This window comes from Amphibalanus amphitrite, unplaced genomic scaffold (assembly GCF_019059575.1).
Source record: "Amphibalanus amphitrite isolate SeventyFive unplaced genomic scaffold, NRLGWU_Aamphi_draft 000677F_arrow, whole genome shotgun sequence".
NCBI classification, from domain to species: Eukaryota; Metazoa; Arthropoda; class Thecostraca; order Balanomorpha; family Balanidae; genus Amphibalanus; species Amphibalanus amphitrite.
In genome coordinates, this window is record NW_024882171.1 from 276126 (window position 1) to 287945 (window position 11820).

An 11820-nucleotide genomic window follows, 5' to 3' on the forward strand; every position below is an offset into this window, starting at 1 on the left:
AACTTAAGAACTCTGTTTGACATCTAGCGTTAAAAAATCATCTCCCATATCATATTCTTGTTGTGACCGAGTCGTTCTGTCGTTCCAGACATCTCCGTCCTGCAGACGCTGAACCTGACGACCACCGAGGTTCCTCCGACGATTGATGAGGCCGGCTCTGTGGTGGTGACAACCGAGAGACCAGGTGGCGCCATAGTCGGAGTAACCACGGAGACCACCGACCAGGCCGAGGGCACCACAGAAGTACCGACTGACGAGCAACAGGAAAACACCGCAGCTACCAGCGGCGTACAGGAGGGAGGATACCCAACGCCCTCTGGCCAACAGCCTTCTGAAGATGCCAGTGGCGATCCCGAAGGAAGTGGAGAGTCCACCGAAGAGGCTGTCCTACCCAGCAATGAGGAGGACACTAAACCGACTGAGGGTTCCGTAGCCGGTGAAGCACCTGTGCCGGAGGAACAAGATATGTCCACAGATTCTGCTGTTGATGTTGAGGACAGACCAATCGAGTCCGCTGTCCAGGGCGAGGAGCCCACAGAGCCTGCTGTTGACGGTGAGGACAACCCCACAGTGTCTGCTTCTGATGGAGATGACAAACCCACAGAGCCAGTCACTGGTTACGAGCCTGAGGTTACTGATGAGCTGACGACTGAGGGCAGTGGTGCAGCTGCTCAGGATGGTGACACCTTGCCAGAGGGATCTGGTGAAGAGGTTGTCGAAGGTGTTTCCCAGGAACCAGAGCCAGTTGCTGAGGGTGAGGACCAGTCTACAGAGCCTGCTGTCGAGGGTGAAGACAAGCCCACGGAGCCTGCTGCTGATGGCGAGGACCAGCCCACGCAGCCTGCTGCTGAGGGCGAGGACAAGCCCACGGAACCTGTCACTGGTTACGAACCTGAGGTTAATGATGAACTGACGACCGAGGGCAGCGGTGCGGCTGCTCAGGATGGCGATGCCTTGCCCGAGGGATCTGGTGAGGAGGTTGTCGAGGGTGTTGACCAGCCTACTGAGCCTGCTGCTGATGGCGAGGACAAGCCCACCGAGCCTGCAGTCGAGGGTGGTGACCAGTCCACAGAGCCTGCTGTCGAGGGCGAGGACAAGCCTGCCGAGCCTGCTGTCGAGGGCGATGACAAGCCCACTGAGCCAGCTGCTGATGAGGAGGATAAGCCAACGGAACCTGCCACTGGTGGCGAACCTGAGGTTACTGATGAACTGACGACTGAAGGCAGTGGTGCAGTTGCTCAGGATGACGACGACTTGACCGAGGGATCTGGCGAAGAGGTCGTCGAAGGCGTGGACCAGCCCACCGAGCCTGCTGTCGAGGGTGAGGACAAGCCTACGGAGCCTGTTGCCGAGGGCGAGGACAAGCCCACGGAGCCTGCTGCTGAGGGTGACAAGCCCACAGAGCCTGCTGCTGAGGGTGACAAGCCTACTGAGCCTGCTGCTGATGGCGAGGACCAGCCCACGCAGCCTGCTGCTGAGGGCGAGGACAAGCCCACGGCGCCTGTCACTGGTTACGAACCTGAGGTTACTGATGAACTGACGACCGACGGCAGTGGTGCCGCTGCTCAGGATGGCGACAACCTGCCTCAGGGATCTGGTGAAGAGGTTATCGAGGGCGTGGACCAGCCCACGGAGCCTGCTGCTGATGGCGAGGACAAGCCCACCGAGCCTGCTGTCGAGGGTGAGGAAAAGCCTACGCAACCTGCTGCTGATGGCGAGGACAAGCCAACGGAGCTGGACACAGGTTACGAACCTGAGGCTACTGATGAACTGACGACTGAGGGCAGTGGTGCGGTTGCTCAGGATGGCGATACCTTGCCCGAGGGATCTGGTGAGGAGGATGTCGAGGGCGTCGACCAGCCCACGGAGCCGGCTGTCGAGGGTGAGGACAAGCCTACGGAGTCTGTTGCCGAGGGCGAGGACAAGCCCACGGAGCCTGGTGCTGAGGGTGACAACCCTACTGAGCCTGCTGCTGATGGCGAGGACAAGCCCACAGAGCCTGTCACTGGTTACGAACCTGAGGTTACTGATGAACTGACGACCGAGGGCAGTGGTGCGGCTGCTCAGGATGGCGACAACCTGCCTGAGGGATCTGGTGAAGAGGTTATCGAGGGTGTTGACCAGCCTCCTGAAACTGCTGCTGATGGCGAGTACAGGCCTACCGAGCCTGCAGTCGAGGGTAGTGACCAGCCCACGGATCCTGCTGTCGAGGGCGAGGAAAAGCCCACGGAGCCTGCCGCTGGTGGCGAGGACAAGCCCACGCAGCCTGCCACTGGTTACGAACCTGAGGTTACTGATGAATCGACGACTGAAGGCAGTGGTGCAGTTGCTCAGGATGATGATGACATGACTGAGGGATCTGGCGAAGAGGTTGTCGAAGGCGTGGACCAGCCCACCGAGCCTGCTGTCGAGGGTGAGGACAAGCCTACGGAGCCTGTTGCCGAGGGCGAGGACAAGCCAACGGAGCCTGCTGCTGAGGGTGACAAGCCCACAGAGCCTGCTGCTGAGGGTGATTACAAACCTACTGAGACTGCTGCTGATGGCGAGGACCAGCCCACGCAGCCTGATGCTGAGGGCGAGGACAAGCCCACGGAGCCTGTCACTGGTTACGAGCCTGAGGCTACTGATGAACTGACGACCGAGGGCAGTGGTGCGGCTGCTCAGGATGGCGACAACCTGCCTGAGGAATCTGTTGAAGAGGTTATCGAGGGTGTTGATCAGCCTAGTGAGCCTGCTGCTGATGGCGAGGACAAGCCCACGGAGCCTGCTGCTGAGGGCGAGGACAAGCCCACGGAGCCTGTCACTGGTTACGAACCTGAGGTTACTGATGAACTGACGACCGAGGGCAGTGGTGCGGCTGCTCAGGATGGCGACAACCTGCCTGAGGGATCTGGTGAAGAGGATATCGAGGGTGTTGACCAGCCTCCTGAGCCTGCTGCTGATGGCGAGGACAAGCCTACCGAGCCTGCAGTGGAGGGTGTTGAACAGCCGGTGGAGCCTGCTATCGAGGGCGAGGACAAGCCCACGGAGCCTGCTGCTGGTGGCGAGGACAAGCCTACGGAGCCTGTCACTGGTTACGAACCTGAGGTTACTGATGAACTGACGACTGAGGGCAGTGGTGCGGTTTCTCAGGATGGCGACACGTTGCCAGAGGGATCTGGTGTAGAGACTGTCGAAGGCGAAGCCCAGCCCACGGCGGCTGCTGCCGAGGGTGACGACAAACCCACGGTGCCTGCTGCCGAGGGTGACGACAAGCCCACGGAACCTGCCGCTGAGGGTGACGACAAACCCACGGTGCCTGCTGCCGAGGGTGACGACAAGCCCACGGAACCTGCTGCTGAGGGTGATGACCAGCCCACGGAGCCTGCTGTCGAGGGCGTGAGTGAGCCCACGGAGCCTGCTGCTGATGGTGAGGACAAGCCCATTGAGCCTGCTGCTGAGGGTGTTGACCAGCCCACGGAGCCTGCTGTCGAGGGTGTGAGCGAGCCCACGGAGCCTGCTGCTGATGGTGAGGATAAGCCCATTGAGCCCGTGACTGAGGGTGAGAAACCCACAGAGCCTGCTGTCGACGGCGAGGACTCAGTGGTGCCTGTCGATGCTGACGCTGGTAAGGAGACTCCCTCCAGCGCGGGCGTCATTCCTGGCGCTGAGACCCCCACTGTTGTTGTGGTTTCAACCCAGGAAGGAGAGAAGCCCCCAGCTCCAGAAAGCTCTTCTTCTGTCATGGAGGGTTCAGACACACAAGAAGTTGGCGAAGCTGGTATTACCGATGGCGAGACCGGCCCAACCACCACCACTACCACCACTGATGTGACATCGGAGACTTCAGATGGATCTGACAGCCAGCAAGGTCCCCTTTATCCTTCTATCACGACAACTGAGGTCACTTCAGATTCTTCTGTGGGACCTGATGCCCAGCCTGTGCCCGGATACCCAACAACCACTACTACAGATGTGACATCAGAGACCTCAGAAGGACCCGATAGTCAGCCTGGTTCTGAGGGCCCCATCACGACGACGACCACGACTTCTACCACCGATGAACAGACCAGCTCGCCGAAGCCGGTCAGCATCGACCAGCTGATCCTGTTCCCAGGCACGACGGTCGTTGTAACCACCACGTCCACCGTGAGCTCCAAGACCAAGCCGGGCCCGAGCGTCACCGGATACATCACCGTTCTCTCCACCACCACAGTGAGCGAGACACTCGTCATGTACCCTGACGGTCGGAACGCTACAGGCTCGTCGGCGCCCACGACCAACACCGAGGCGCGACCGGCCACGCCGTCCGAGATTGCCGCTCTGGATGCTGGTTTCGTGACCCCCGACTCGTCGGGTACGATCGTGGTTACTAGCGTGACCGGTCCTAACGGAGAGATCACGAGTACCACCGAGACTAGCGGCGACCCGGCCGTCGTTGCCATGATGATGGCTTCTGGAATCGGTGTTGACACCGGATCGGTAAGACCGGTCACGGTGACCACCACGGAGGAGGAGCAAGTGCCCTGCAGCGGCGCTCAGTGCCCGCCATCAACCACTACAACCACCACTGAGGTAACCGAGTCAGTTGATCCCGTCTCTGGAGAAGGTCGCCCGTCCACCACCGTCGCTGAGGCTGACGCCACTGAAACGGTTAGCCCAGGAGCCGAGGAGATCGACCCTACCACCACAACCACGACTACGACCACGACCACCGGCTCGGAGACGTCCACTGCGCAGAGTCCCATCACCCTGGTGATCATCCCAGGCCTTCGGGTGGTGGAGACCTATACCTCAACCGTGCATACCGTCACTAAGCCGGGCGCCGCGATCGCAAACTTCATCACCGTCATCTCCACTACCACCGTGGTCAACACGTTCGTGATGTATCCCGACGGCCAGAATAAGTCGACCACGAGTCAGTCGGAGTCGACCGGCTTCCGCCCTGCGCAGCCCACCGAAATTGTCGATTACAACAACGGGATCAAGATCCCCGACACTTCTGCCACCATTGTGGTCATCACTGTTACTGGCCCCGATGGCAAGAACACCACCTCGGTCGAGAAGAGCGGAAACCCTGATGTTCTGATGATGATGATGGCTCAGGGCATCGGCGTAGTCGGCACTGAGGGTGTAGCGGCTGACGGCAGTGAGCCTGTGACCGGCACAGAGACTTCTCAGACCGATGGAACCGACGCAACCAGCACCACCACTACCACAGACGTTACCACCGGTGAGGCTCTGCCTTGCTCCGGCGCTTCGTGCCCAGGAGCTTCGACAACCACCACCACGACCACCGATACCGAGACCTCTACGGTCGATGGAGGCTTTGTTGTGATCCCCGGCCTGACTGTCGTTGAGACAACCACCAGCACGGTCAGCAGCGTTACCCAGCCGGGAGACAGCGCCTCCGGCTACGTGACACTTATCACCACCGTCACAGTGGTGGAGACCTTCGTCATGTATCCTGACGGCAAGAACACGACCAAGACGGCCACCACGACCTCCAAGGGCATCCGTCCCGCTCTGCCGGCCGAAATTAGCGGTTACAACAACGGTGCTACCATCCCAGATACCTCTGCTACCATCGTTGTCACCACCGTCACTGGCCCCGATGGCAAGAACACCACCTCGGTCGAGAAGAGCGGACACCCTGATGTTCTGATGATGATGATGGCTCAAGGCATCGGCGTAGTCGGTACCGAGGGTGTCGTGGCTGACGGCAGTGAGCCTGTGACCGGTACAGAGACTTCTCAGGCCGATGGAGCGGATACCACGACCACCACTACCACAGATGTTACCACCGGTGAGGCCGTGCCTTGCTCCGGCGCTTCGTGCCCAGGGGATTCGACAACCACCACCACGAGCACCGATACCGAGACCTCTACAGTCGATGGAGGCTTTGTTGTGATCCCCGGCCTGACTGTCGTTGAGACAACCACCAGCACGGTCAGCAGCGTCACCCAGCCGGGAGACAGCGCCTCTGGCTACGTGACACTTATCACCACCGTCACAGTGGTGGAGACCTTCGTCATGTATCCTGACGGCAAGAATACGACCAAGACGGCCACCACGACCTCCAAGGGCATTCGTCCCGCTCTGCCGGCCGAAATTACCGGTTACAACAACGGCGCTACTATTCCCGACACTTCTGCCACCATTGTGGTCACCACTGTCACCGGAGACGACGGCAAGAACACCACCTCTAGCCAGTCCAGCGGCGACCCCGACGTCCTGGCTATGATGCTTGCTCAGGGCATCGGAGCTGGCGCTGGCGTGGTTCCTGCGGCTGACGGCAGCGAAACGCAGACAAGCTCGGAGACTTCTGGAACTGACGGTTCCACGACCACGACTACCACAACCACCGAAAGTGGTCTGGTCGTCATTCCGGGTCTCAGGGTGGTTGTGACGACCACTACCACTATCAACACGGTCACCCAGCCGGGAGACAGCGCCTCTGGCTACGTCACTCTTATCACCACCGTCACGGTCGTCAACACCTTCGTGATGTATCCGAACGGCAAGAACACTTCCACCACAGCCACCACCACCTCCAAGGGAATCCGCCCGGCTCTGCCTGCCGAAATCATCAAGGTGAACGCCGGCTATGTCATCCCTGACACCTCCGCCACCATCGTGGTGACCACTGTCACTGGCCCTGATGGCAAGAACACCACCTCGGTCGAGAAGAGCGGAAACCCTGATGTTCTGATGATGATGATGGCTCAGGGCATCGGCGTGGTTGGCACCCAGGGTGTCGTTGCTGACGGAGGTGTTCCCCAGACTGGTACCGAGATCGCTCAGGCTGATGGAGCTGATGCTGCCGTCTCAGAGGAAGTGGCTGGGACTGGAACTTCGACTACCACTGGAGGAGAAGGCATCGGCCAGACTGGAACTGAAACCTCCAGCACCACGACCACTACTGGCGAGGGCGGTCTGGAGTTCATTCCCGGCCTGACTGTCGTTGAGACAACCACCAGCACGGTCAGCAGCGTCACCCAGCCGGGAGACAGCGCCTCCGGCTACGTGACGCTTATCACCACCGTCACGGTGGTGGAGACCTTCGTCATGTATCCTGACGGCAAGAACACGACCAAGACGGCCACCACGACCTCGAAGGGCATCCGTCCCGCTCTGCCGGCCGAAATTACCGGTTACAACAACGGCGCTACCATTCCGGACACCTCAGCCACCATCATCGTCACAACAATCACCGGACCTGATGGCAAGAACACCACCTCGGTGGCGAAGAGCGGCGACCCAGCTGTGCTCGCCACGCTGATGGCGGCCGGTGTTGGAGGAGGCTCTCAGATGATCTCCGTCACGGACGAAGTGATCGACATGCTCGAGCACGGCGGCCAAGAGGCCATCGACAGCACTTCTGACATCACCGACGAAGAGGTCACTGCTCCTGTGGACGGCACTCAGGTCGCTGCCGACCCAAGCGAAGAGGTTAACACCACGACCACCACCACGACCACCACGGAGGCACCTGTTGCCGTTCCTGACACCTCATCCGGCTCAGGGTCCGGGTACGACACCGGGGTGCCGGCTACCGGCGGATACGTCCCCGGCGCCGGTCAGAACGCCTCCACGTCAACGTCCACCTCCACATCCTCAACGCAGACGACCAACGTCTTCTTAGGCCCGGGCGCCTGTCTGTTTGACGGCAAGGTGTACGTCTCGGCGCAGCAGATCCCGCGCGACAACCCGTGCGACTTCTGCTTCTGCTTCCGCGGCGACATCATCTGCCTGCAGCAGTCGTGTCCGCCGCCGGTGGCCGGCTGCATCGAGCAGCCCATCGACGGCTTCTGCTGCCCGCGCTACGAGTGCGCCGTCGAGGAGAACGCCTACAAGCTGTCTCTACCGGCGACGACCACGGAGCGCACCCCGCCGCCCGAGCCTCAGTTCGAGGTGCAGGGCTGCGAGATCCAGGGCGTGTTCTACCAGGTCGGCCAGGTGGTGGAGGCCGCGTCAGGACCCTGCCTCGAGTGCAGGTGAGCAGCGGCGTCGAGCGGGCTGGGGAATGGGGATGGTGTGCCAGTACCACCTTGGGAGGCACCTTAGCAGATAATGGGATGATCAATTAACATTTTGCGGTAGCAAAATAAGCTATTTGTATCATCACTCCGTTAATAATAATTCACACAGATATAAATGAGCGTTGATCGAAAACGTGAACACTTTTTTGTTGTTAGCATTTATAATTGTCACCACGTGTTAGCCAAGTACTTTCCAATGCTGATATCTGACCGACGCGTGTTCGCCTTGTTCCAGGTGTGGTCAGAACGGTTCCATGTCCTGCGACCCGAAGAGCTGCCAGCCGCAGACACTGCTCAAGAAGATGATGATCAAGGCCGCCGAGAGGAAGCGGTGAGCGTCGCTCTCCACGGGGGAGCGGCGCGCGAAGCAGCTGGAGGGTGCCAAAAGTGATCTTGTGCGAGCCGTAGAGACGGCCCGGGCGGCATCGGATGTCATATCAAAAGATATTGTGAGGACTAAAATCGGTTCTTGGCCGTCCATCGACGCCGCGAGACGGAGAGATGCAGCTCAATCGAGAGGCGAGCCAGAAAAGAGAGAGAGAGAGAGAGAGAGAGGCCGACGGCCAGCATCCATCACCCCGAGGGGCAGACGCGGCGGCGGGCCGCCCCGCGCCGCATTAGTGCCTTTCGTACATCTGCGATAAGTGACGTCATTTCTGGCAGGTGGCATTATTGGTGTGCTTGTGTGTGAACGAGTGTTTTTTGTCTTGCAAACTTGTAACGAAGGACAGCGGCGGGCATTGATCTAGTGGCGAGTGATGACTTTGTATGTGTTGACTTCAGTGATGGTAAATGAGGAAACCTAAGATTTATGGGCATACGGTGGCGCCAGTGTTGGCGTCACCTTTCTTTGTACATGTCAACTCCATATTTTTAAGTGAGCGACTTTGTACGCGAGCGTTTATAGTCTCGTTGTGTCGGGCTGAGCCTACCACGTGAGGTGGGGTCGTGTGTGATATCGGTGTGTATCGAGTTGTGTCGATGGGCCATTACAATGTCTGCCGCGGCCGGCGGTCGGCTGGTCGGCCCGTCGGCAGCGGCCCGTATCGTACGGACGTACGGTACGGGCTGGGCCGACGGAGGCCCCGGCCGCCGTCGACCGGCCGAAACTGTCCTCTGTTATGATTTCGTGCAAGAACTACTGTGTCGCCTGCTGTCGTTGAAATATATTTATAATCATGACTTGGGGTCGTTATTTTGACGTGCACTCACCATGTTCAAGCTACAAAGAATCGAAAAAATGTACGAACGCCCAGACGTCCTCACTTGGACATGCATGAAGTTAGATCAATAATAGAGGCGTAAACATACCACACTAAAACAATGATTGATAGTTGCTTTTTATGTGCCAACTGACAACCTACCATCATCTCTCTAATAGAGTCTTATCATGTCTGCAAAATGAAGCCACCACTATATCTGTCCTATCAAGCACAAAGGCATGCATAGGATGCATTCTGCAGTCAAGAGACATAGCTCGCGTACCAACGTCGACACCACTCATTAGCCAAAGGCAGTGATGGTTACAATTAATTAAAGTGCTCAACAAACAACTCTTGACAGCAGGGAACAGCTAGCTGTCAGTCACTACCATCAAACGGTCAAGCAAAAACAAAACAACCAACGCGGACCTTCTTTCCTGTCTTGAAAGTAGCGCGCATCGATGCGGTGGATCCATCAAGTCCCCGAGGAAGGGCTGCTAAATTTGCGTCACCAGCCCCATTGACATCCTCACCCATCCCCAGGTCAACTGGTGGTTCGGTGACTCAAATTTAGCAGCCCTTCTCCATTCGGGGTTGATGGATCCACCGCATTGACGTGCGGTACCGAAGCACCACGGTGCTGCTCCTGCCGTGCGCCGGCAGGGGCAGCACCGTGGTATACCTACTATATCTCCGCCGACACCCTGCCATTGTCAGCCGCGGGTGGCTGCCGATCTCCGAGCGCATCAAGACAAACCGGTTCAGAGGGTCACATCACAGCACAGCATTGAACACATGGCGGCAGTGCCGGGGTGTCGCCCAAGGTCCGGCCGGGGTCCGGGCGCGGTCGACGGGTACAAAAGGCGGCCAGCGGCGGCTGCCAGCACACTCTTCGCAGCCGCCGCGACGCCCAGACATGTTGGGGAAGGTGAGATTGGGGCGTGAGACGCGTTCAGCTCTTCTGTACAGCTGGGACGCTAACCGGTACTCATATCATCATATCAGACCTGGGTTCTTTTATATCAGCATTTTAGTGTGCCACACTAGGACCAGTATTTATCCCCCGTGTATTTAAGTCTTGATCGTTATCTGTCAGTAAATCCTAGGTATTGAGAGGCATGACCTCCCAGACCGGGCTACACCCCTCCACAGCCCTCTCCACCTCACCCAACTGACAGCCCACGCTCCCCGGCAGGTGATTCTCGTTGCAGTAATCGGCGCCGTCCTGGCGCAGAAGCGGGAAGAGGTGCGCTCCGGTCTCCAGGACGTGGCCATTCTCAACGAGAAGCGCTCCCACGACGTGTCGGGCAAGTACGACTTCGGGTTCGCCGCCGAGGACGGCACGGCGCGCGTGGAGGAGAAAACAGACGACGGCGAGGTGCGAGGGCAGTACCAGTACGTCAATGACGACGGCGAGACGGTCGTCGTCAAGTACACGGCTGGTAAGAACGGCTTCGTCGTCGACTCGCCGGTGCTGCCCAAGGCGCCCAAGGCGCTGCCCACGCTGCCGCCGCCGCCCCCACAGCGGGAGTATCAGCAGCAGTATCAGCAGCCGCCGCAGCAGTACCGTCCGCAGCCGCCGCCCTTCCAGCAGCCGCAGCCTCAGTACCAGCAGCAGCAGTACCGCCCCCAGCCTCCTCCGTTCCAGCCGCCGCAGCCGCAGTACCAGCAGCAGTTCCGGCAGCAGCAGCAGTACCGCCCGCAGCCGCCACCCTTCCAGCAGCCTCAGCCGCAGTACCAGCCTCAATACCAGCCGCCGCAGCAGCAGCAGTACCGCCCTCAGGCGCAGTACCAGCAGCAGCAGTACTCCCAGGGTCCGCAGCGGTTCGTCCCTCCTCAGCCGGCAGCCCCCGTTGGCCCGCCCGCCGCTCGCTACCCGGCCGGTGTGGACCCGCGGGCCTGTCCCGAATTCCCCATCTGCCCCAACCAGTAGACACTCAGCTCAGTCACAATAGTCAGCGTAACCCCGGGCCGACACTGGCACCCGTCGTCGGCCACCCCAGCTGTGATAGACCCCCAGAAGCACCACACAACTGCCACTGAATGAATGGAAGACGTTCCCGCATCTGCTTGGAAAGATAGCATCATGTGTGATAGAATTCTATTGCTGTAAAGCGATCACATCGCCTCGTTAGTTGCGACTCGCTGTGTGCTATGCAATACAGTCGATGTCAGCTTTGCAGGACTTTTACTTGGCAAAGAATGCGCTTGAAGGTCGCCCTGAGGAGAACAGCGAGTAAGCGAGACTGCTCTGGGACGAGAAGTAGGAAAGTCTGCGTGAGAGCAGCTGGTAAATTTTATTAGGTATAGCGAAGGGGTAGGAGCCGAGAGCGGGAGGGGTACCGAGACCAGCTGTGCTCGCACTTCAAATTCAGGGTCAGGGTCGGAGTCAGACCGTCTGCAATTTCCGGTGCCGCCCAGTCAGCCAGGCCAGACACAAAAACTGGGCCCTGTGACCGCCAGAGACGGCGTACCGGGGGCGATACAGTTAGTAACGCGGCCGGTGGGCGGCCCTGACGGATTACCTGCTGTAGGTAGTTCAGCAGTACGACAGTGCGAAGTGACGAACCTTCACAAACCATTCCCAATTATACCAA

General features: G+C 59.3%; 2 protein-coding genes across 2 annotated transcripts in view; both read left to right on the top strand.

The window, feature by feature from the left end:
* LOC122364444 (mucin-17-like) overlaps positions 1 to 9203 on the top strand; it is a 31024-nt gene extending 21821 nt beyond the window's left edge. The window contains exons 12-13 of the mRNA XM_043334806.1: positions 89 to 7976; positions 8257 to 9203. Coding sequence (XP_043190741.1) covers positions 89 to 7976; positions 8257 to 8356 — 7988 coding nt within the window. The 3' untranslated portion in view covers positions 8357 to 9203. The remainder of the gene's footprint in view (positions 1 to 88; positions 7977 to 8256) is intronic.
* An 879-nt stretch (positions 9204 to 10082) lies between these two features.
* On the top strand, positions 10083 to 11396 carry LOC122364445 (activating signal cointegrator 1 complex subunit 2 homolog). The gene is made up of 2 exons (XM_043334807.1): positions 10083 to 10151; positions 10419 to 11396. The coding sequence occupies exons 1-2, from the start codon at positions 10140 to 10142 to the stop codon at positions 11154 to 11156; spliced, it is 750 nt and encodes a 249-aa protein (XP_043190742.1). The 5' UTR covers positions 10083 to 10139; the 3' UTR covers positions 11157 to 11396.
* Positions 11397 to 11820: the final 424 nt, after the last annotated feature.